We start from the raw sequence: 26,329 nt of genomic DNA on the forward strand, positions 1-26,329 counted from the left end.
GTTTCTGTTCGTCTATCTGAGCTGGAAGTCGTTTGATGACGGCTGCTGCGGCTGCTCAGATGGATCTGACTAAACCACAGGACAAACTGGAAACGTCTCAGTGTAGACGCGCCCGTGGGAATACCCCTCCCCCCAGCGCTGTTCTCAGAAATCTTTACCATTTCTTCCATTCCTCTCTCTATCGCTTTGCTGATCAGCTGGTCTTCCCATTCTACATCGATGTCCTTGTCCATAGATTTAATTGAAATCGATGCGTAATGTGCTCAGAGACTCTTTGGGAGCACTCTTCCCTACTTCCCACTAATCTGATTGGTTTTTTCTGGCTCTTAAGATGTTTTCTTCTCTTTCACTGGTTTTCCATCTTTCTCTCTTTTCCCATCTTCTCATTTAAGTTATGGATTTGTGGAGGTAAAAAGATGGCGGTGGATGTCAGATTAGTGGAGCGTTTTTCCAGTAACGCTGAAATTTATCAGCCAAACGATGAGAATTCAACAGTTTAAGCTAGCTTCCCACACAGCGTTTCCTCCTCGCATTACGAGAAAGTATTGTTTCACACCAAGTACGACAGACCATGACAGGAGCCCGCATGAGCACTAAACTTTTGTTTGCGTTAAAAGCTGTCCTGTTAATTCACCTTTTGTTACAGAGCCAATCTTAATAATACACATTCTTTATTTTTACACCGAATCAGGTTTGAGGAAGTAGTAAATTACATATTACTGTCTAGATATGCTTTACAGTGGCTGTGAAAACACTTGTTGGGTTGAGTGATATACTGATGTACAGAAGTAATTTTATAAACTCTAGAAGAGATTTTGCAGTTTCTTTTTTTAAGGATTTTTCAGCTCTAGTGGACTTTATTTCACAGTAAACTGACAGGAAAGTGGGTTGTAAGAGAGGCGACAAAGGTCATCAGGCCAAGACTTGAACCCATGACGGCCACGTCAACGACTGAGGCCTCCGCATTTGTGTCACGTCCTCTATACCCTCCGCCCTTTTGTTTTTTTTTTGTTTGTTTTTTTATATATGATTAGCTCTAAGCTGCATGTAAAAGCAGGTTGTTAGTTTTCTCAATTATTAATGTAGCATCTAGAGTTGTCCTGGTATTATTTCTTCAGATGCCAAACAGAGGAACCCTTATATTCTAATCTATCTTATTAAAATTCATCCTACGTATATGTGGATCAATATTAATCATGGTATCATCTGAAATTAATTCATTGATTCAACTCAGTTTAAAAAAATTAATTCCTAATTATTTATATTTGTTCCGCACAAAGTAATACCACTAATAAAGACCCAGAATTCACTTTCTGATGGCAAACTGCAAAGTATGTCCAGGAGGCAGTTAGTACTTGGTCAGAGCTGCTTTTACATGAAAAACTGCATTAATGCAGCTTAGCCGGGAGGCGATCAGTCGTCGGTTCTGCTGAGGTGTTAAAGACGCTCAGGTTGCTTTAATAGCGCCTTCAGCTCGTCTGCATTGGTGGCTCTTCCTCTTGACAATACTCATATTCTCTATTGAATTTAGGTCAGGTGAACTTCCTGGCCAACCAGATATTTGTACTTTAAGCAGTAAGTGGTCTGGGTACGTACCGGGTCCTGCTGGGGAAATAAAAAATAGCATCTCTTCAATGCCGTGTGCTTGCTAAAGTGCTGACTTTGGAGCTGATAAGAGGGAAGAGTTACTGAAGCGAATGACATGGCTTCCTAAATCAACTCTTAACCAGGCTTTGGGGCGTCGATGCTCAAAACTGAAGAACATACTGGTCCTTTTGCTCCCTAACTCAGCGAAAACACTTCTTAAATTGTTTTTATAGCAGCTTAGCACCAGGAATGTGACGGTTCTGGATACGGTACATCTAGAGGAACGAATTCCAACTTATGAATGTCTTACACAACCCTGAAGGGATTTGATTCTTGGTTATCTCTGTTGCTTATGCACATTTTCCTTCTAGCACAGTTTTCCTTCTCCTAAACTTTCCATTAACTTACTTCAACATGACTGTTTTTTTTTTTGTTTTTTTTTGACAACGCATTTTGTGACTAGCCTTCCTTATAGATGGTGTTAGTCACTGTCTGTCTGGTCAGCAGTCTTCATAGCATTATTTATGTCTATTTGTTCATATAGCTCTTATGTAATTCTTATCTCTTTCTATAGTTTAATGTGAATGTCAGTAAAGCAAGAAACAAACACTGTGATCATCCTAAAAGAGTTGCTCCAACAGGATTTTGGCTTTGTGTGTGTAGAATGTGTGCATCGCATCCCATGGATTGCTCCTGAATGTGTGAGGAACCCGTCAGACTTGAGCGTGGCGGCTGATAAGTGGGGGTTTGGTACCACCCTATGGGAGATCTGTTACGATGGAGAGGTTCCTCTCAAAGAGAAGAAGCTGACGGAGGTAAGTGAACACAAAAACGGCAGATTATTTCCTGAGTTCCTACAGAGAAACTGATCCCCTTTCTTTCCTTCCATAACTTGTGGTGAGCAGAAGGAGAGGTTTTATGAAGCTGAATTCCAGTTGGCCACCCCAGACTACAAGGAGCTTGCTGAACTCATGACCCGCTGCATGAACTATGACCCCAAGAAGAGACCCTTCTTCAGGGCTATCGTCAGAGACTTGGATGTACTAGAAGAAAAAAGTATGTCTGATAAGTTTGACTTAATCTATATTTATTGCAATATATATATAATCTATATTATATTCATATAATATTATATTATATTATATAATTATATATATAATTATATAATCATATAATCTATATGAACTCAAATCCTTTTGTTTTTGCATTTCAACATCAGGTCGAGTTTTATTATCTGTTATGTAAGATTAGAAAAGGTTTAATAAAACTAAGCTGTGGAGACCAAACCAACATATTCAGGCTGTATTTTTAACCTATGAAATCCGACCTGGATGTTATGCGCGGTTTGTCTCTCACGTAGCAGCAGCAGCCTCAGATATAGAGAGAGTTGTTTACTCTCTCAGATGTTCATGAGGAAGTTCACTGGGTACATTACCAGTGATCTGCCCCTCCTTGGGCCCCACAGAAACACACGTCAGTCCATTCTTCCACCTAGTGGCCGCTTCTGTATACTGCAGTCTGTCTTGGTAACCAAACAACATAAAACAATTGTTTCTCTGTTTAAACATATTAAAAACCCTGCGGAATAATTTTATTCTAACATAAATATTGACTTTTATTTCTTTTAGACATTCAGCATAACAACTTGTTTACATAATTTGTTTTAAGTATCATAGTAGCCAATTACAGGGAAACTAGTGCAAGCAAACAGTTACATAACCACAAAAAATTCTACTGAAAAACATGACAGTCGACCACAATAGACTTCCTATTACGCAACTATGCATATGTTGAACAAACTCATTTCACATAGATGGATATGTGTTGCTGTTGCTTGGCAGCAAGAAGGTCTTGGATTCAAATCCCAGTCTGGGTCCTTTCTGTTTGCTCTCCTGTGTGTGTATGTGTTTGCGTGTTTGTGTTTGTGTGTGCGTGTGTTTGTGTGTGTGTTCTCTCCGGGTACTCTGGTTTCCTCCCGCAGTCCAAAAATATGACTGCTCTCTAATTAGTCCTCTGGTGTGTTGAAATGGGCTTCCTCAGGACACAACAAGGAATTGTGATTTATCTATATATTCTTTTATTTCTACCATCCACACAGTAACTGGATTTATTTATTTTGTTCAAATGTACTGATGTATATTGATGCTCTAATGGAACCACCAGTGGAGAAAATAGTAACAGTAAGAATCTCCACAATATTGTCAACTTGTTCAACCATCAGAATTTAATGTTGTGATAAATCTGATCTAAATGATACAAGAAATCATTTTTAATAGCTTTCTTAAAAAAAATGTCTGTAATTAAATTTACTAAGAGGTATTATTGACTAATTACACACAGACTGATGTTTTCAAGTCTTTATTTCTGTTAATTGTGACTTTTTGCTTTCAGCTAATGAAAACATAGAAAAAAGAAACACTTACTGGAGAAATAGGGGCTTAAAGAAAAGTATGTTTAATGCCTCCTTAAAGTTTAATTTTAATCAAAGATATTTTTCCTTTCCTCAGGTCCATTCATCAAACCATGTCCAATACAGCCGGTGGACCCGACTGTATTTGAAACCAGATTCCTGAGGAAGATCAGAGAACTTGGAGAGGTGAACAAAAGCTTTATGTTTTATCAATTGTTGTCTTGATATTCTTGACAATTATGCAATGATTTACAAAGACAAACAGAACAGCTAATTAATGCTGTTGTATCTTATTTTCTGCTTACTAAAGTCAGAAAGCAGTGTATAATTTAATTTTTTACCATAAAAAATGAAAATATCAGAGAATTTATTTCTTAATGTTACTCATTGAGTTGAAAGCTGTTCTCGCGCCTTTTTCTTAAAAGATTAAAAGTCTTCATGCTCTCCACTCACAGGGTCACTTCGGTAAGGTGGAGTTGTGTCGCTACGACCCTCGGGGAGACCGAACGGGTGAAATGGTGGCGGTGAAGTCCTTGAAGCCCGAGAACGGCGAGGAGCAGAGCAACAACCTCCTGAAAGAGATCGAGATCCTAAAGGCTCTTTATCATGAAAACATCGTCAAATACAAAGGCATCAGCCAGGAAGAAGGTGCTGCGCAGCACAAATACAGACATGACACAAAACTGTACAAAAAATATTTACACGTTTCATCTACCATAAAAAAAAACGTCTTAATCCAGCAGTTTTGGCTTCATCTGGTTCAAATTTTGTAAAAAAAACTCTATTAAGTATTTTTGCTATTTACTTATTAATTGGTTAATCAATCAAATAATGAACAGATCAACCCTACTCTGTATTAAGTCAAGCTGAAAGGATTGAGCTTTTCCATCCTTTGATACAAGTGATCAAACTTCAGCAATTTAGACAATAAAATGTTTTTCTTATTTAAAAAATATTAAATAGTTCCTTTACATCTTTGATTGTATTTTTAATGTATAAAAATTCTAGGCTTAAGTGGTTGAATGGAACAAATCCAACGAACGTGCCAGCTTTTTATCCAATTAATCATCAGAATAAACAATAGAATAATTGATTACCAAAACAATCAGAAGTCACACCCCTACAGAGCATAATGTTGAAGTAAAGGTAAAGTCGTTTCACCTGGATGTGTTTAGGTGTATCATAATAAAAAGTGACTACCATGTTAGATGTTTTTTTTTGTTTTCTAGCTCATCTTTGATTCATTTTCCTACCACTGCACGATTATGTACTACTTTGTGTTTGATTTCTAGGTGGAAAGACCATCAAGCTGATAATGGAGTATCTTCCACTGGGCAGTTTGAAGGAGTATCTTCCCAGATACAAGAGCCAGACCAGCCTTGGCACCCTGCTAAGCTACTGCATCCAGATATGTCGGGTAATACAATCTTTACTCCTGGGACCTTTTGTCATGTCAGATTATTCAGTCTCAAGTTGCTAAAGACTTTCTCATTTATGTTTAATGTGTGTGTGTGTTTTTTTTGTTTTTTTGTAGGGCATGGATTATTTGGGATCTCGGAACTACATCCACCGCGACCTGGCAGCCCGAAACGTGCTGGTGGAAAAAGAAGGCATGGTGAAGATCGGAGATTTTGGCCTCACAAAAAGCCTCAAGGAAAACAACGGTTATTACACGGTCAAGGACGAAAACGACAGCCCCGTCTTCTGGTTAGTTGAGAACAAAGATGACTAGCGAACATGTTGTTTTGTTTGTTTTTTTAAAATGACTTTACATATGAATAACAAACCTTTTTTAACCCATTTTCTGTGTTTCAGGTATGCTCCTGAGTGTCTGACTCAGTGCAAGTTTTACCTCGCTTCAGATGTCTGGTCCTTCGGTGTGACCATGTATGAAATCATCACCTACTGCGATTCGTCCAAAAGCCCAATGACGGTCAGTGTTCCCCGTTTCTACTCGGACGATTCTACATTAAAACACATGTACATTCATACTCAACCAACTGTATTTGTCTGTGCATTGCCCACATGGCTATTTGCCTGTGGCAGATGGCACAATTCTTCGGCCAATAAAAGCAGATGACGCGTTTTGCTAGAAGCGATCCAAGCAGCATTCTGTGCCAACGGTGCAAGTCTAGTTTATTATGGAGATCCATCACCGACATCATGCTTTTATCTGTGGATGATGTTGAGAACCAAACTGAAGAACGGAGGAACCTTTATAGACAGTAATTTACTAAAATAGGTTTTCATAATTTCCACTTTTTTACAACCCGGTGATAAAATGTTTGAACCGTTTTTCTGATGTTCAGAATTTTTTCATCCATTCAGTTACATTGCAAAATCTTAAAAACTGCAAACAGCTGGTCACAGTAACAATTTTAATTTTATGGTACAAAACAAACATTTAAAAAGGCACAAATAATGAGAAAATGTAATGGCTTACTATATTTCTTTTTATATTGAAGTGCAAGTAAAAACATGACCAATAACTCTGTGATTTGCTTTCGTCCTTACCTTCACAGTGCTTCCTAGATATGATCGGGCGAGCTCAAGGCCAGATGACCATCGTCCGCTTGGTGAATGTTCTGCAGGAGGGAAAACGACTGGCTTGTCCTGAAGGTTGCCCTGGCCGTGTAAGTAACTTCGTTTATGATTTTTCTTAACTTTCGTTAAAGTTTTTCCTTCACATTAGTGTGTGCAGACAGAACTCCAATCTGTCTGAGCCGGTTCCAGAGCAAACATCTGCTTCTCCGTGTAAGGGGCCTAGCTAAAAGCTTTCAAAGGCTGAAGTGTGGTCTAAAGGTTTGGGAAAGTTCAAGTTAACAACATAAACAGGGGTGTCCAAACTTTTTGTCACGTGGACAAAATTGTCAAGGAATAAGCACTCACAGGCCAGGAAAAAATAATAAACTAAGCTGAAATACATTTGGTACAGCAGTCAGGTTTTTTTGGCATGTAAATCCAACCCATAAGAGGGTTTTGCAGGTTTACCTAATTAAAATAAAGGCAGCTGTAAATAATGTCTTACATTTTCTATTGTAAGATTTTAGACTGAAGATTCTCTCTACATTTTCTGGCTCTTACCTACTTCTGCATACTTCAGCCGGGGGGAAAAAACACAAAAACCTTTTGCTATGTCTTTTGGTAATTTCAGCTTTTTACAATTTTGTAAATATTTAAACTTTTATGCACATTTCAGTTCTAATGAAATTCTTTAGAATTCCACAAAAATCAACATCTTTGACAGCTCACTACTAAAGCCTACTTCAAATTAGAAACTTCATTCAACTTTTAAACAAGTCACAAGGTGTTCAGCTACCTTCAAATGATTCAGATTTTTGATATCGTAAGGGTTTTTCTAAAAAAAAAAAATTAAGTTGTATTCATATTTTTCAGTTTTACAATGTAATCAATTGACAGAATAATTAATCTGACGCTTTTTAAAATTTGACTGCTTGTTCACAAACAAAATGTTCCTGTTCGTACAAATTACACTGTACAGTAATTTATGCATCAGAATGTAGCCACACGTGTAAATGGGTGGCAGACTTGTATCCTGCATTGCAGTTGTGGGCTTGACTTTGGACATCGTCCTGCTTTAAGACAAACTGAGAAAGTGTTTAAAATCCCGTTTTATTTTCCAGGTGTATGAGCTGATGCGGAAGTGCTGGGAGCACACTCCGGAGCGGAGAATCACCTTCAAGCGTCTGATTGAGGAGCTGTCCATCCTGCAGCAGCACCACCAACAGAACAGCCTGTAAACCTCCACAAGGTTCTGTTGTGAAAGCAACATGGGACCAGGAGCGAGCTGCCAAATCGGACCTTTAGCTGCATGTTCAGCTTCACGCCGCAGAGGAAATTCTCTGTCATAATCGCCCATAAACCTTCAGCGTCATCGGGGGAAAAATATATATATATGCCTAACCATACTTTTAGATACTTCACATTTGGAACTTATAATCCTGGTATTTCCTGTTGTGATGAACATTTATGAAGAAATGAATCTTATATTCTACATAAAGTAGTTGATGTTTCTGGACCTGCTAGGATACCGTAGTGCTCTGAAGACATGGGATCATGAAAGGATGAACGGTTTGTGCCGCTGCTGGGACATGGACTCCTTTTTTGAGAGAAAAATAGCACGATCCGAGTTGAGCATCATGGATTTTTATCGGTTTACTTAGATTTGTTGTGCAAATGCAGCTTCCAAGAGGTGGAATTAAATTAGAGCCAGTAATCAAATAGCTGTATGACTTTCAGTCCAACGCAGAAAAATCAGTAGCACAATTTTAATTGAGGTAAATTAGTCTGAAGCCTTAGAAAATGTCCAACTTGATTAGAAAAAAACCATCATCTTGCTTTGCATCAACTGTTTAACCTGCATTTGCACAGGAACTGTGTTTTTGTTTGTATCTTTTTTATTGTGCAATTGATCAATGAGCCCAACATGCTGTAAGCTTAACATGTTTATGGAAAAGTGTTTCTAAGACGGTCACTGGGGGGCAGCAGCGCTTCACTTTCCATCCTTTTTGCAGCCTTACACAGAGCAAGTGGAGGCATGTCAGAACCCATAATCTGTAAATGTTCTGCTGCACAAGAGCAACAGCTGCAGAGTTCACCGGGAGACGACGTTAGATGGGCAAGAGTTGCTCCAACCAAGTGACTTTATTTTAAAATAATCCCACATTTTATGGTTGAACATGTTTATGCATATAACTTTTTTTTAAAATGTAGTTTCACAATACTCCACAAGTATAAAAAGTGTATTTATCCACATTAGTGGAATTGCTTGGAGCTGAAGGGACTTTTTCTGCTCTAAATGCCACCATGGCGATGGTCTGTCAGGCAGAGACGACATGGTCAAGATCACACGATGCGCTTTAATCCACATTTTATTTAGGAATGTAAAAGGCAAATCCTTCTGCTCTAAGAAAAAACATATGTATAATTTTTCAAGAAAAAAAAAAAGATACATAAACTCTTAATGAAAAAATAAATAAAAGGTCTCAGTTTTCTTCTAAGTTTAAAGCAACATGTTCAAATGAAAACGGTTCTATATTGTACAGCAGTGTGATGTCATGCCAAATCTGCTCTAGAAATATCTCAACAGTAAAACAATATTAATGTCAGTGTGATATAAAATTCCCCAAACTCTAGTTTGTTAGAAAACACACTTGAAAAGCAAAAAATGTTAGTGTGGACCAGTAAACAGCCAATTGGGAATTATTTACAACCATTAAATTGGTCAAAAAACAAAACAAAACAAAAAAAAAAACACCCAAGTGTATAAATATTGCAAACATGTGATCAAGAAATTTCCATGTTCATTCACTGTTGCAAAGTGCAACCTCTACTGATCAATCTGTAATGTGCAGATTCTCACACAAGTACACTGTGAAACCCAACAACAGAACAGGAAGTCTGAATTTTAACCTAAACTCAGAGCAATTCCACCTGCTAACACAGACAGATCGTCATCTACCTGCAGTTTTAGCAGTGGCAGCGGAGGAAGCGAATGAAGCCGTCCAGACCGTGTTGGTCACGCTTTTCATATATTGAATTAAAACAGCCGTGTTGTTCCGCTGGGCACTTCTGTTTTCTCAGAACGGTTGTTTACAGCACAGGGAATTTCTGGTCAGCTTCATAGTGTCAAATTGGTGCATTATATACGTCACAGCTAATCGTTAGCGCACCGTTGGCACGCGACCCATGCACATGGCGTCACAGGTCTGAGCGCCAGCCTGTTGACCTTTGCCGAATGTCTTCCCCTCTCTCACAAGCCGCTTTTCTGTCAAATAAAGCCCCCCAGAGCCAAGATAATCTTTTGAAAGAAACAAATGAAATGTTCACAGTCCATGGACTGCTTCCTGCCCCCAGGAAGCAATTGTTTCTCAATAGCTGTGGGCCCCTCCATGAAGCGAAGATTTTCTGCTCAATTTAACCCCTCCAAAAAATCTATTTGTTGTGTCAGACCACCATCACCTCATTTCAGAGAAAATCACCCACTAGCATGCTATTAGCTTCAGTTAATGTGTGTGTTGATCAGAATGACACTGCCAAACTCAAAACAAGAAGAAAAATTTAGAGAAAGTAATGCTATCTGTCACCTTAGCATCTCTAATAATCCCTTACTCTGTTGATGCTGAGAATGATTCACTCTGCAGGTAACAAGCGCACAGTTTGGTTCACATCCCCCAAGCATCGAGCAGACATGTGACAGCTCTACAGGTGCCTGCAAAGCGCAGTAGTCTAGCAGACACAACACACACTTCAGTGAGCGAGCAGACAGTGGAGGAATAATCCCTGCAGGCTGAGCGGCTGAAGGCAGCTGAAGTTGTTTTCCCCCAATTTTCTTTCAGTCTCTCCCCCCCTCCGCCCCATCATTTCTCCGTTGCCTTCCAGGAACTCATTTTAAGAGCACGACAGACAAACACACGGTGTCAGTGCATGGAACGTCGGTTCATTATCTGCAATTCAATGGATCACGGCAGCCGGAACTGAGAAGTTGTAATCAACTCAAGAAGCGGCAGACAGAAACCTACCGAGAACAAATAAACGAAGGAGCGACAGAGTGTTAATTTATAATTACTCACATCTCCAGCCGATTGCTTCTTACAGGAAGACGATTAAAGTCATGTACTGACAGATACAGGCTGGAAATGCTCTTTGCTTCAGCCATTCAGACACGAGGCATGAAACTGGAAGTCTGAAATGAACCCAAGCCCACCGTCTGTCTAGTTTGGTGAAGAATCTTTTGGTGTAAATAAAATAAAACCAACAATACTATCCCACAAATGCCTCTGCAGATACAAAAAGCAAACGGTGGGTCCAGATGAAGCATCCCTTTTTGTGCAAAATAATAAAATGGATGGACACCATTTTATACATACAGTACATCAGCATGTCCCTCCATACTCCTCCACCCAAATGACACAAATAATTGTAACGTTTTTAAGCAAATATACAGAACACTGGCAGCCTAAAATACAGCACATCAGTTCGAGCTTTGCTTATTGCATTTTTTTTTTTTTCAATTAAATATTAGTAATTACTTGAAAATTTACACAGGTACAAGAAGAAAATGCAAAAATGATTAAGCATGGTGGATGCATCATTATAAGGGGATAATTTGTTGCTCATAAAAATGTCATTTAAAATTGTATTGAGACAAAGACTTGGACAAAGTCAAAGCAGAGACATGGAACTGATGAGACGATGATACAAACACACATAAGTCAACGGTTCTGAAATGAAGGATAATTTCTCCTCATAACTGTCTGCTGTATAATTATAGAAAATATAAGAAAGTTGTTGCTCCTAAAGAAAGATATTAATACATTAAAAGTATATAAATGTTCAGCTGAAATTTTAAATGTGAAAATGAAATTAATGTGAAATTACATATTTTCTGGCTGAAGACAAAATGATCAATCCTGTAAATTACAATTGACCCAAATATAATTCCATGCATTTACATTAAATAAACAGCAGTAGTTAAGCTGTGGGATCCAGCAGAGTGGGTAAACCTATTTCCTGTCTTGGGTTTGCAAAAAGGAAATCTTATATAGAAAAGTGTCCCAATATTTTTAATATGTGAAGTGTTATTTGAAGAAGTTACTGAAGACAAAACGAAATGAAAGCATAAATGTTCAGAAATATTACCAAATATGGAAGCAACATGAGAAAAATATGGAATAAATATGAAATGATAAAATATGGAATAATACTTCAAGACACAGAGCTGGGAAGCCAAAGAGAATATAAGCAGCCCCAAGAAAAAACAACAACTGGCTAATCATCTGGCAGTTGGAGGAAATCTGAACAATATTGTGCTGCTCCAACACATCCATATGAATCTAAAATCATTTCAGTAACCCGGTTGCTCTCAATATAAGGTATGTGGTAGCAGGGGAAGGAACACAAAGCTTCATTTTCACGATCTGAAGTGGTTTGTCTGTATTCTCAAACGATTCTGAGACGGCGATAATGGCATATTGTGAAGAAAATGGTCGGTACAACAGACAGAAAGCTATTTGAAGCAAAAGTAAAAGAGACAGATGGCACAGCAGACAAGCTCAACAAATACTTTTCAAATCCTGCTGCCTCGATCTTAAGCTCCACCTGTGGCTACGACACAACGCTCACTCCTGAGGCGTTTGTTTCCATCGTCAAATAAGACCAATCACCGTTATAGCTGCTCACGATGGAGGGAAATCAACTTCCAGTGCTGGAACAGACCAGAGTCCACCGTAATGTGTGAGAGCGGTTTGAGTTGAGCGAGGAGGGATAAAGCCAAATGGAGAAAAAAAAACCTGAGCAAATACAAAATGGTCTCAACACAAAAAGATGTAAGAGCAACTGTTTTTTCTTAATAGGAGACAAAATGACGAATCAAAAAAAATTAAACTACAAAAACCAAATGACAAACATAAACTGAGTCATTTGGATCCACAACACTAATAAATTGTATTACTATGACAAGAACAAGAAGCAGTAGCAATGCTTGTAGAATTAGACAAAAATAAATAAATTAAAAAAATTAAGCATAAATATTTAACCAATAAAAGGAATCTTCCAAATTATAAGCTGATAATATTTAGATTAAACCTCTAGCCTGAATTGATTTACAATTTATGTGCAAGAAATAGTTTTTGCCGACAAGGAGATTCTAAATTAAATAGATTGTTTAAGTGAATACAGCACAGTCCAGCAGATACAGTTGGAGGTTTAACGTGAAAATTGGCTAAATTAGACAATCATGTAAACTCTGGCCACCAGATGACAGCAAAGTGCTTCCAATATGATAATTAAGCGTTTTGAATATAGATTACCAGCCGTTGCCGACTGGCTGTGTGGTAGTTTGGGACGAATTCAACGGAATAATCTGAGGGTTTAAGCATATACACTGTAGTTAGGACTAATCTCCAATAAATGCTAAAGATGGAGGCTCTCATATACAACACGAATGAAAATTTAAAAGAAAAAAGTGAAACATGCAGACACTTAAAAGCACAAACAGAGGGACAGAGGCTGATCAGACACAAACAATCTTTTCTTTTCCCCAGTTACTGCATGAAACTTGTATGCACATTTAAAAATCCAGGTTTTCTGGCAGTAAATTCAATAAAACTGACCAGCTAATTTGATGCTCACAAGGTTCCAAACATGAAGTACAAATTCTTTCAAGCCGTCGTAGTGCCTTGCAAAAGTATTTCTACCCCCATCATCCACAAACTTCAATGTACTGATGTCACCTTTCAATAGGATAAAGCCCTAAACTTTCAGCCAGAGATACAGTGGCATATTCGTCTGCAAAAATGGCCTAGTCAAAGTCCAGACCTAAATCTTATAAAGAATGGACACAAACTGAATAAACACAAATTTCAGTCAATATACAAAGCTGGTAGAGAAACCAGCAGTAACCACAGTGAAAAACAACACAAAGGGACTAAATGAAAATGCACACCACACTTTTCAGTTTTTTTAATTTTAGAAAGCCTTTTATCCTAATGAAATCCATTGAGGTTAGTAATTTCATGGTTTAAGAAAAGACTGGAAAACATTCCAAGGGTAGGAAAACTTTTGCAAGGCGCTTTGTCTGCTTACATTACTGCTCCATACAAATGCTAAGAGTTTATATTCAAAGTACAGCACAGCTTATTTTGTCACCAACAGATTCTCCATCTCAAATATTAGAATTGCTATGCAATGAATGTCTGACCTGGTTCAGTTTTGGTGTAAATGTTATTTTCTAGGAGGTCATTAATTTTATTTACTGGACCAAAATGACCCTCATTACAATCTGAACACCTCATACGAATACCTGAATCTCAGCAATCTGATTTCCCGTTTTTTTCTGCGTGGATGTAAACGTCACGTCGATCCGACCTGCAGTCACAAACACGTCTGGGTTTGCTTTCGCTCGTGCCATTGTTGTTGGTTTTCACAGCGCGTGAGCATTACTGCCACGGCAATACAAGCGATATTGTTCTCAGAGATATAAAATTCTGAAATTTATAAGCAAAATGCAAAGACATAAAAAATAGAGATAGAAAAAATGAGAAAGCTGTAACCATGTGTATAAACCAGTGCCAGTTTAGAATGGCTGAAGACTTCAAATAAAAACCTTATACATTCATCCTTTGACAGTAGTTGGAGTCGTGGTTATTGCCTTTTTTTAAGTCAGTGCACTTAAACCTTAATGTTCAAACTGTGACTAAAAAAAAAAACAAACCTTCTCTGTATACTGGCTTTACAATATTACCAAAAACTAACTGAAATTGTTTTTGTAAGGAATACATTTAAAAAAAAAAAAAAAAGTATTATACTCAGATTAATCTAGCTATTTACATACACTGTCCAACAAAGGCTGTGTGTTTCCTGTTTCAGGTTACATACACCAAGATTACTGCGCTTTCAAATACTTTGGGAAAGTCCAGACTGCATAACGGCTTTGAAAGCCTCTGATTATGAAGCAGCACCTCAAACACACCGCTTCCAACATATCAGAAAAAGCTCTACTCGCCTGGATCATCCTTGGTTACAGTTCCCGGACGTATGAAGGTGCCACATTAATCTGTTCAAACAATTCCACGCAACCATAAACACCCAGAAACCGTCCAGCCGCCACGCTGTTCAGGAAGGAGACGGCTTACAGTGTTTTGGTCTCACTGCAGACCAAAAGCAGGAGAGTCTGTGGCGATGGCGGCTCCAGCTGGCAAACGTGTCATTAAACACAATGAGATGTTTTCTACCAACATGGACTGGAAGGCCATCCAGCAAAGAGGAAGCCATTATTTCAGAAGCGACTTATGATTAACATTGCTGATTTAGTCCAAATAAATGTCGGAGAAAAAAAAAAGTTTATGCATTTGTTTTTGTACAGTGTATGTAAATATCTGGTTTCAACTGTGCAAAAAAAAAAAAAAAAATCTAGATTTCATTCATCATACAACTTTAAATACAGAAAAACTCTTACAAACTATCTTAATCACATGAAAAAATAATCTGGTTGACTCCACTGCTACTAAACTGGCCAAATAAATTAAGAGGAACATTTTGTTTAACACACAGTTCTGACCACCAGCTTTCATTCAATCACTGTGAGTAAGACGGTGAGCCGTTCCTTCCGATTTAAACACAATGTTTTAATTTTATCAACGTGTTTCTTCTGACCAGAAGCAACGATTAATGTCCAGATTTCACACCGATAGCAAGTCTGTGAAGAGAACTAAAGTTTAGGGTGATGGTAAGGAGTTTCCTACAAAATATGAATACCAGTGGAAATGTTCAATTCGGGAATAAATATTTTTTTTATCAAATGAAAATAACTGAATCTATATCAAACAAACAAACAAAAAAACAGTTCAAATAAATCATTAAAACACACAAATAAACATAATTTCATGCTGATGACTGTACCAGAACTGTATGTTCATTGTGCAAATCCAATCAAACTGCTAAATGTCAGAGCTAATTCAATGGCTCAATGGAACTGCTGAATTATTTTTCTACAAATAAAACAAATGTATTTTAAGGAGGGGATGGGGCCATTTTATTACTTTCAACCATTAATATTTAACAGTTCCCGTGCAGAATCCTCAGCCATGGTTTTTCTTAGCTGTGCAGTGATTCTGGGTCGAATCATTTCTACAGTCTCAAAGCTTTATGAAAGTGGCGGCTGAATATGAAATTAAAGCTCCCGTTACAGATTCAACAAAACTTTCAGAAAAACTAAAAAAAGAGAGAAAATGATTTACAACAAAAACAGCAGAGGAGGAAAACTGCACCCGAATATTTGGCTTTAACAGTACAAAACAAACCAAATAACTACGTTAAAGTCTCATCAGGACTTATTGTTAATACAATACTCAAACTGCCTCGGAATATTATATTACAAATATATAAGAGTATATTGTAGATCGACAAAACAAATCTGACGCTGAATATTTTTTTCTGTTGTACACCACACTCAAAAATGAGCATCAAAACGCCCTTTATTTGATGTGTTATTGTCTGTTACGCATGGCTTTATATATTCTATACTACACTGCGATATTTACACAGCAGTTAATTTAGTTATTCCCTCAGTCTACGTCTGAAAATCCAACTATTGAGGGACTTTAGGGAATTAAGGGATTTGATCGGTTTAGACCCTTTTTTTCCTGATGTTCTCCCAAAACTTGGGATAGAAATGGCTGACGCTTCCTACAGATAACAGCAAAGCAACACACAAAACACACACACACGCACACACACCCTCGGGTAGGTTTAGAGAAAGTCCTGGGTAATAAAAGGCAGTGAAGCTAGAAGAAATGCATGTCAGTCTGACTGACGAATCAAATTTGAGAGTTTCTTTTTAAAAAAAAAGACATGGAAAGGACCAAAGGGGGGCAGTTTCAGCATCCAGACAGGTCAGCTGCCTGCAAATACAAAAGCAGCTTCTACACACACATATAATATACTTTAGTTTAGATTATGTTTGAAAAAACATAATCTATGTTTCTACACACACATATAATATACTTTAGATTATGTTTGAAAAAAAAAAAAAAAAAAAAGATGTACAGGATAATATTAGTTAGGAACAGTGACAGAGAAACTGACATTTAAGATAAATAGTTAAGGCTTGAACAAGACAAAAGCAATACTGTGGTAGAGTGTACTAAAGTTTCAAAATCAAAGAGCACTATGGCTTGTTTTCACTCCGGCCATCTGCAACCCTGACTCAACCCAACCTGACACCTACTGCAGGGACGCACAATGGCAGCCACAGAAAAGGCCACTAGAGGGAGCCGTGACATCCAGCTGGTTGTGTCTCCCTCCTGAAGCTGTGGGCTTTAAGGTCATTTGGTTCACTCTACAGCCTCTTCCTCTTGAAGTAGTCGGCATACTGCCCCCCCAGGCCCTGGGAGTGCTGGCCGATGTACGCGCCCTCCGATGGCGGCGCCTCCTGCACCGCCAGCTGAGGGTAGTCCCTCTTAATGCCACGGGTCTGGTTCTGAGGAGACACAAAACGACAGGCGGGAGAGGATGTGAAAACGTTTTAATCCACGGACGGATCAGAATGTTTCGTTTCAAAGTCGTTTAAAAAAAAAAAACAACAAAAAACAAGTTATTCGGCAAAAGATAATTTTTAACCCACAGTGTTTGCTTGAATAAGCCTGTAGCAGTTAATCGATCGTATGATCAGTTAAAATGATCTTAATCATTTCTATTCTGGTGATTAATGATTTTTGAAGGGAGATTTTGTTTACAAATAAATGATAACTAATTTTATTTATGGTTTCGGATGTGTGTGTGGTTTTTATTTCCCTTTTATTTATTGTTTTTGGTTGTTGCGTTTTATTTGAATATTTAAAACGCAAAAAAATGTAAGTTTATTGGTCTTTGAGAGGGAAAACTTTAATCATTATGCCATTATCCATGTATTACTTGAAATTGGTCTAAAAAAAAACCAAAACAAAAAAAAAAACACAATTTATTGAAATAATTTCTGGGACAATTTATTATCCAGTGAAATTAGTTATTGTGACAGGCCTACGTTTGAAGTGGGGCAACTTCATATTCTAGATGTTTAAAGCACAACAGTTAAATGAACCAGCAAAATCTTCCTCATCCTATTACTGGAACACTGTTGTCAAATGCCTAAGCAGATGATGCATAAAAACAGATAAATTAGTGTTGCAATTAGCTTTTATTATTAAAACAGTAAATAAATAAATAAACTTCACAAGGCATGGGAAGAGCACATATCTGCTATTGAAACCATAGCGGAAAACAAGCTCTACGCAAAGTGAATGTAAAGAAAGTCCAAAGGAACTCATCCACTGATCTGCATATGGTCTAATACAGGTAAGATACTAAATATTCTCAATGCTGTTAAAGAGAAATACTGAGAGTAAAAAGGAAGCAGCTCTTGTACAGATTCAGCAGGCCGCCGCTGCAGAGCGAAGGGGGCCACAGAGGCAGTTTGCACAAACAAACGTAAATCTCACTAAAGGCGAGACCCGGCAAGGAAGTCTGGAACTGTTTGGTTTACGTCGTCGGTGTTCCTTTCCGTGAACCTCCTGCAGATTATACAGCCTTAAACTTCTTCAACCAAAACAAGAGGAAAAAGAAAGCCAAGCAAGCTGCACTGATGTTTTACCTCTACGGTATCATTATATTCATAATTATATATTTAATAGGAGGGTGGATGGAAGAATAGTTGTTGGCACCATCACTTTGAAGGACTGGCTTGGTACAGAAAGTGTTCCAGCCTTTCTGTAACAACCCTGATGTGTAATTCAGGGCTCCAACCTTTTTCTACAAATCTATTTTGACTTACATTTTCCACAGTTCTCAGTTCTTTGCACATGTTTAAATTATTAATAATAAAAGTTAAATATGAATTTATACCAGATATTTCCACAGAGTGCAAACTTAAATATCTTGACAATACCAGAAACAGGAAGGAAGGAAGACAGGGAGAAGGATGGAGACAAGACAGAAGGACAGAAGGGAGGTAAGACATACCTCCCGAAATGCAAGAAAAACATAATGGAGAAATAAAGGAAAGATGGAAAAACAGAAGGCAGGAAGGAGAGGAGGAATGTGACAAGAACAGAACAATGGAAAGAGGAACAACTAGGAAAATAGGAGGAAGAAAGAAATGAACCAAGGTAGGGCACAAGAAAAGAAGTTAAAGACATGAGAACAGAAGGGATGAGACAAGTCAGGGGGAAACAAGGAAGGATGCTAGGAAAGGAAAGGGGTGACAAAGGGAAGACAGGAAAAAAAGAAAAGAAGGACACAAGGACAGAATATAGTAGAGGATGTTTGAAATAATATTTTCAATCCTCTTATTTTGTTTTTTCACACTTGGCTAAGACTGGAATTCAAATACCAAACATATTAGGCAGTGTAGGCACCGTGTTAATTGGTTCTGGGTTTTTTAATGTACAAACCAAAGAACAGGCTGTACTAATGTCTCAACGTTCATTCCCAAAGCACTAAATTTATATGAGTAGAACATTTGTTTTACTTTCAGTATTTCTGTAGCTTTTATAGACTAAAACATATGACCATTTAAGGATTCTGGTCAATACAACGGTTCCCTGTAATTTCAATTCAAAGCTTAGAAGGGAATTAACCTTTTATGGCTCTTTAGCTTCAGTTCATGTATGACATCTGGTCTGTAATGTTAGTGAAAAACCCCTCAGCAACACTTTGTAAAACATTTTACTTTGACTATTTCAAGAAATAGAGAGGAAATGAAATCCAACAACTTAAAATGATCATGATGGTATTCAGTTTATATTTTCCACAGTAAGTGTGCTGATTGAGAACATGTTAACATTAATAAACCTRCCGTTTAAGCTTGAAATAGATTGAAATTCTGTTTGTTTTTATTGTAATGTAACCTTTGACTTTCAATAAGTCTTTATAAAGCTAACAGTCTACTAAATTTACAATGGTGCTGATAATGAGAGATACCGACAGAAACTGTTAGACTGACAGAAAATCATAAAGTAAAAAATCTAACCTGCTGATTAACGCTGTGTATGAAATTCTAAGGGACTTACCTGCAAAACCAAATACTAAGATTTTCTTTTTTAAGCTGATGAAAATATTATATTACCTTTTTTTTCTCCCCTCTGAGCTTCACTTAGAAAAGTATGAAAGTACAAATGGCCAACAGCTTGATGCTTTTATGTAATCTCTACTCACATAATAGTACGTGTTCCAGTCGGTGGCTGCAGTGTGTGCATGTGTGACGGAGGTGGGTGTAGCTGCAGGTGGGTGTGGCGCTCCAAGGAAGCCGGGCATTAAAGGCAGGGTGCTGTAGGCTGGGAGCACGGCGGCGGCAGGTAGGACTGCGGGAGGAGGTGCTGGACCATTACTGACTGCATGCAGAGGGACCCCCAAAGGCTTACACACTTCCACTTCCTGCAACAAAGACACACACACACAGCGATGCAAAAAAGGATCAGTCAAGTAACTGCAAGGATAAAACTACCCCATTAAATTGAACACTTATAATTTGCATCTCATGATTTTGCCAGCTGTTAACTTTTCTGCCCTCTAGTGCCTGTTAAAGGCCATACTCGATATTTATCACATTTATTTATGACACTCACACAAAACCTGTTTAAAATATTCCCGTGAACATAAATTGAGTTCATTATCAAAGCTTCAGCTGCTGAACACCACACATGCATGCATGAATAGATCTGAGCGTAAACTTTTATGAATTTATACAGACTCATTCTGCACACTAAAATGTAATAAATGGTTGGCATTACTCAAGTTCTCACAGCATTACTGAAGACAACCATACACATATAAGGTAGGTAAAGTTTGTATCAGGTGCTGGGTGCAGAGTGATGCTTTTCTCCAATTTATTTACACCTGCAAAGATGACATCAGTGTCACCCAATCTGAACAATCATGCAAATAGTGTTTATGCCAGAGAAGGAATCTGAGGGATACGACACAGTTTACTTTAGAGAGAAGCAAAACCGCATAGAGAACTTTCTTTTTATGCAGATGTCCCATACTGGATGCAATCTGCAACCAATTTTAATAATGAACTGAACTTGATCAATTGAAATGTATATGATTGATTTGAAATGACGTCCGTTAATTTTTGTAAAGTACCACAAGAGATTTGCTGCGAATTGGTGCTGCTGACATGGATACATTGGATGGAAATGTGCAGAAACTTGCCTTGCATCAAGCTTTCAGTTACATTTATTTACCTACATTTACGTATAAGGATTTTCATTGCTCATTAACTTACTTGCTAAAACAAATTTGTTCTTTGCCACAGAGAACGCTGATAACAAAATGTTCAGCGTAAATGGAGAGAATAGGAGGTGTTGGTTGCAGCTTGGTCAGACTGTGTACCTTGCTGGCGAAGGCCTGGTTGGTTGTTGCAGGCTGGGAGTAGTACTGAGTGACAGCCTGCATGTAGGTGGTGTAATCCCCGTAGGTGGAGGCAGCAGGAACCTGGAACGCAACCAGCTTACAGTCACAGAAATTACTATCACTTCACAAGTTGATCCCAATTTATAAACAAAAACTCTGAGAACAGGTTGGGAAGCCCTTTAACAAATCTTTCACTATAAACAGTGTTTCGCAAAGGAATTCATACCCTCTAAACATGCATATTTTTTTAAATAATGCAAGCATCAACTTCAATGTATATTTTTTTAATTACAAAATAAAACCCAACCTTCTAACATCTTTTAATAGAATGTTCCTCCTCCTTGAGCCACTCAATCAGTATAAATCCAGATGTTGTGTGAAGGCTCCATATGTTTGTTAGAGAACATTAGTTCTCTAACAAACAGAGAGAACTCAAAAAAAAAATTGTAATAATAGAGATAAATCAATCAATCTACACAGCTCAGCTCTATAAGAAATCTGCCCATTTGTTCTCTCTTGGTGAAAACCTCCTGACCCAATTCCTTAAGACTCCATATGCACCTTGCTTTTAACATAAGATGGAAAACCTGAAAACACATCAGGTTTTCAAGGTACACATCAGGTAGGATTTTAGAGGTTTTGGCAAAGTATAAATCCAATGGTGCCGAGTTTCACAACTCAGACGGGAGAATCTGTTGATCAGGGATCTATTAGTTGCTCTCTTCATCAATCTGACCTTTATGAAAGAGTGTCAAGAAGGGTATATGGAAGAAGGTGCTCTGGTCAATGAGACTTGCACTGCACCTTAACCTGCACCCACCACCCCTACTATGATATACTATGTTGGTGAAAGCATCATGCTGTGGGCATGCTTTTCTTCATTAGCGAGAGGAATGTTGGTCAGAGTTAGCAGCAATCCTGGAGAAAAATATATTAAAAGGCACCAAAAGACTTGAGACCAGGGCAGAGGTTCACCTTCCACCTGGGCAAGACAACCAAAATACCACAAACTATCTGCAGCTGCTCAATATTATTTACCAAAGTTGCATAATCACATTATTTTTTCTTTACTGTAAATCAATAATAGTGGAAGGGAGGAGAGAAGTCGCATGGCAGGAGGCTCCGTTATGTAAATGACAAAACAGTCAAAACTGCCACAATACAAACCTGTTCAAGGCTTACCAAGTGTCACCCAGTTCTTTTTAAAGACATGCTAAGTTATTCTCCATGAATATGTGGACAAACGGAGGTTTTCTAACACTATTTTATTCCACTCTTAAAAGTCAAAGGCACGATATTCTCAGTCAGGCTGAATTTGCTCTGTGAGATTACCGTCTTCTCCACCTCAAACTTAAGGGATTTTAAGACCATTATGAATTAAATTTAAGACCTGTATCACGACAGAAATGTAGAAAAGAAAGTTTCATACTGTATGTTTTAGTAGTGTCGGACTTTTCCACAAAATGCATGTAACATTGTGTGGGTTGGCAACAGAATTGAGCCAGTGGGCATTGTACAGCCAACCACAGATGAATTTACACTTACCCACAATAGATGCAAAAAACTAGCAAGTTAGCTAGCAAGAGTATATTAGCAGCTAGTTAGCGTTAGTTTCAACTATCTCAAGTTACAGAACAGAGTGAAGATGTCTGTGTGCGACTCAAATGTTTGCCTGAAAGAAAAGTGCCTCAAGAAAAATAAACCACATAGAAAGTTCTGCCATAACATTTAAGACCTGTGAAGAACACATTTAAAGTCAACTTACATTTTTCTAACAAATTTATGCCTTAATTGTGGAAATAAGACTCTCTAAGGATGCATTTACGTCCCGTTACCTGTGTGTGCTCCTTGCTGTAGTCTGCAGCCGTGCCGTCCTGTGGGGCGGCGGTGCTGTAGGTGTGTGCCTGCGCTGCCTGGTAGTGCTGGTACCACTGGTGCATGGCCTCCTAAAGTACAGATCAGCCAGAATCAGGAGATACATGTCAGAGAGACGTTTGCTCTGATTCGCTTACTAGTTTTCATGCATCCTGCTCCTCACCTCCAGCTCCAGTCATTGTAGCTCATTAAGCATCGTTCCTACAGACACCTCTGTCCCGTCCCCCCCACCCCCTTTGTCTCATCTTTCCAGACAAATTAAGTTTTATTGGTTATCTAATCATGACTCATTTGTTTGGGTGAGTAGATTGTAATTAACATTTAGAAAAGGGGCTTTCTTCTCGCCGCTAAATATCAGATATGTCATTTGCTGCTGGAGGAGGCACGGCGACAAGTGGAGAAGGAGAAACGGAGTGACAGGGGAGGAAGAGAAAAGAATGGACGGCAGGAACAAACAGCCCGTAGGAGGGCTTCACGACTTATTTTGAGAGGAGGGCTGAGAAACGAGGGGAGCAGGGGACAGATGGAGACACACGCTGCCAAATCCACTCTCATTCTGCCCGTCTCTTCTCCCAGAAAGCCACAGTTAAATCTCCCCATCACATATGCAATTCAGGTGCTAACTGTGACCCAGCAGAGCAACAGATATCCACGTATTAGCATATTTGTTTTGCAGTACCTGGGTGTAGGCTTGGTTGTACTGGGTGAAGTCAGAGGAGGTGTCGGAGCTGTACGGGACGGGGGTTGTAGCCGCCACGCTGTGGGAGAAGGAGGCAGCGGCCTGCGAGGCCACAGGAGCCACTGGGGCCCCGTAGACCCCGGTGCCCGGCTGTCCTCCCTGAGGCTTGTTAGCCACAGAGTCTGATGGGAGACAAACAGGAGACGAAGTGTGTGAATTCAGATGTACAGAGGCTCGACTTTTTCCTCGTTTTATCACGTCACAACCACAATCCACTTCTGGGAACAGACCAATACAAAGTTGAATATAAGATAATGTAAAAAAAAAAAAGTTTAATTTTTAGATTTTTTTTATTTCCTAGAATAAAAATCCAACATGTGCAGTGTGTGTATTTAACCTTCCTGAGTCAAAAACAGATCAGATGGAGTTTGTTGATAAACATCAAGTTCTCCCACATATTTACAATTAAACCAGGTCTGGACTTTGACTAGGTCAGTGAGACACATGAATATTCTGTAATCTCAACCCTTCCATTGTAGTTCTGACCGTATGTTTAAGTACAAAACATACGGAAAGCGGACCTTTGCTCCAAATCAACAGCTCTCGTCTTAAGAACTGCTTTGCATTGAACTCCATATTTCACCCAATCAGCCCTGACCATTTTAACCAATCACTGCTAGGGCAGACAAAACCAGAAGATCCATAAACCATAAGCTACAGCATAGCACAAGTTAAAAAACAAGCTAGTGTGCAAAATAATAGTGTTTTTCTCAGGTGGGTGGGGTACGTGTAATCATATGATAATGTTATTATGTTATTATGTTAATATGTGAATCACTTTCCAGTTAAAGATTAACGCTTTATTGCCCCAAAGTGGTAGGGGCAGTTGAATGTCAGCAGGTTTTACTGGGCGCATTTAAGAAAGAAGCAGCTAGTTACTCATTATGTCCATTTTAGGTAATATTTCTCTTCATTTATTTTACTTTTAAATGTGACCAACATTGTTGACTAGCTTGTTTTAAGATCCACCTGCTGATTATCTAGTTAGCATTTAATTCAAGTTCAAGAAATGTATATCATTTATTGTATTTTTCGCGTTTGCCTTTTTTAACACTACTTGGTGTTTAAATTTCTTCTCAACTTTCAGTACGTTTTACCGAAAAAACTCAGTGGATCATTGGTGGACTGCTCTAGCGCCCCTAGCACGTTTTCAGGGGGAAACCCTGAATGTGTTATGACATTTAACACCCATGGATAATTTTTCATTTCACGCTAAAAAATGTTGAGCGTTTTTTTCCCCCCCATGTTGTACAATCTGCTGCTGAAAGTGACTGCTGCTGTCCACAAGTTTGCTTTCCTCTAACAATGTCCAGGTGGGTGGAACTTGTCAAAGTGACTTCCACATGAGTGGCAGGACCCACAGTTACTCAGCAGAACATTTCATGGCCTCCACCTGTCAGAGGATTTGATGTTGCAGCTGACTGGAGAATAGAAGCTGAACACACACAGATGATCCAGGCTCAGACTGTGTTGTTTTTTTTCCAGAGCCTCCAACCAGAGCAGGGCTACATGGAAAAGGCATGTTGAGCCGTAAATGTTTACACGGCACTGAATGTACATCCACCCCAGGGAAATGAATGATGCTGCAAGAGAGATTCAAAATGTGACTCTATGCTGACTTCGGCTGCCTTCCACATATGAATAAGCAACCTAGAAGATTTAAAACCTCACAAATCAAACGCATATTGTTTGGAAATAAAATTTAACATATTCAATACAAGTGTAGTTTTGGTGTTAAAAGCGGACCATCCACTATAGTCTTACTATGACACCGTTTGTCCAACAGCTTACACAATAAAAGACAGAACCTAATCAAGCTATTCTTCCTGTGTGCACGTTTCTGCACTCACTTTGCAGAACGACTCCTGGCATCACGCTGGCCAAGTTCAGGTAAGGATTGGAGGGCAGTCTGACTTCTTTAGGAGGATCGCCCAGTAAAGAATTCTGACCACAGTTTACCTGATGAGAGAAAGACACTTTAACTACACCGTGCTCCTTCCAATTCATAATAATGTTGTACTTTGCATTTATTTGTCACATTAAATACATTGACATTTGTGTACCATACCAAAATGTTTGAAAGTTCAAGAGGTATAAAAACCTTTCCTAGGCTCTGTATTCATAACATAATAATTAGGCTTTATAGCTGAACTTTGTGAAATGTTTTTCTGTTAATTACACTTTCTTTCCAATTAAAACACTCTAAGACAATCCCAAGATGGGAATTGATTCCCAGAAGAATCTCAACACTGATTATGCCTGCACACCGACTTGGAAGGAATCAGGTTAAAGTATTGTAGAGGTGCTGTGGTTAAACGAGGCGCAATCAAAGAGCAAACAAGTCGGCGCAGGTGAAGACTGCAAGGGATGTCAGAGAAGGAAAGACAACCAGGAAGGCGGAGAGGCAAAGTGAAGGTCTTAAAATGTCAGAAGATTACCAGCTTCAGTAGTGAGAAATATAGTCATGTCAACATTTGCTGACATCACTGTTGCTGGTGACGTCAGCAAAATGTAAAGGTGTTACAATTTTAAATTCCATGTGAAAGAAAACGGCTATTAAAAAAAACCGAGGGTTACAAAAGGCACATAGGTTTATAAAATCAACAGTACCGGCCTTAATTATTGGCAATCAAGAAGCAATGGAGTAGCCTGTATTTTAATACATGAAATACACATCATATAGCAATGTTTAAAAGAGCATGTTTCTATGTCCAAGTGTTAAAGTATTATGTATTATGTTACATGAGCGTTGCATTTTATTGATCAGTTGCAATGTTTGCTGTTGCCAGAAGAAAATAAAACATATA

The 26,329-nt window shown here is 38.5% G+C and overlaps 2 protein-coding genes across 2 annotated transcripts in view; one reads left to right on the forward strand and one right to left on the reverse strand.

The window, feature by feature from the left end:
• Positions 1 to 12,047, forward strand: part of jak1 (Janus kinase 1) — a 34,777-nt gene extending 22,730 nt beyond the window's left edge. The window contains exons 17-25 of the mRNA XM_008406151.2: positions 2,251 to 2,402; positions 2,493 to 2,643; positions 4,095 to 4,183; positions 4,453 to 4,645; positions 5,290 to 5,414; positions 5,532 to 5,704; positions 5,813 to 5,930; positions 6,520 to 6,630; positions 7,642 to 12,047. Of these exons, the coding sequence (XP_008404373.1) occupies positions 2,251 to 2,402; positions 2,493 to 2,643; positions 4,095 to 4,183; positions 4,453 to 4,645; positions 5,290 to 5,414; positions 5,532 to 5,704; positions 5,813 to 5,930; positions 6,520 to 6,630; positions 7,642 to 7,758 (1,229 nt within the window). The 3' untranslated portion in view covers positions 7,759 to 12,047. The remainder of the gene's footprint in view (positions 1 to 2,250; positions 2,403 to 2,492; positions 2,644 to 4,094; positions 4,184 to 4,452; positions 4,646 to 5,289; positions 5,415 to 5,531; positions 5,705 to 5,812; positions 5,931 to 6,519; positions 6,631 to 7,641) is intronic.
• A 4,577-nt stretch (positions 12,048 to 16,624) lies between these two features.
• Positions 16,625 to 26,329, reverse strand: part of raver2 (ribonucleoprotein, PTB-binding 2) — an 82,334-nt gene continuing 72,629 nt past the window's right edge. The window contains exons 11-16 of the mRNA XM_008406157.2: positions 25,373 to 25,481; positions 23,463 to 23,644; positions 22,744 to 22,854; positions 20,888 to 20,989; positions 19,709 to 19,927; positions 16,625 to 16,997 (exon numbers count right to left, since the gene is read on the reverse strand). Of these exons, the coding sequence (XP_008404379.1) occupies positions 16,857 to 16,997; positions 19,709 to 19,927; positions 20,888 to 20,989; positions 22,744 to 22,854; positions 23,463 to 23,644; positions 25,373 to 25,481 (864 nt within the window). The 3' untranslated portion in view covers positions 16,625 to 16,856. The remainder of the gene's footprint in view (positions 16,998 to 19,708; positions 19,928 to 20,887; positions 20,990 to 22,743; positions 22,855 to 23,462; positions 23,645 to 25,372; positions 25,482 to 26,329) is intronic.

Source organism: Poecilia reticulata, linkage group LG4 (assembly GCF_000633615.1).
Source record: "Poecilia reticulata strain Guanapo linkage group LG4, Guppy_female_1.0+MT, whole genome shotgun sequence".
NCBI classification, from domain to species: domain Eukaryota; kingdom Metazoa; phylum Chordata; class Actinopteri; order Cyprinodontiformes; family Poeciliidae; genus Poecilia; species Poecilia reticulata.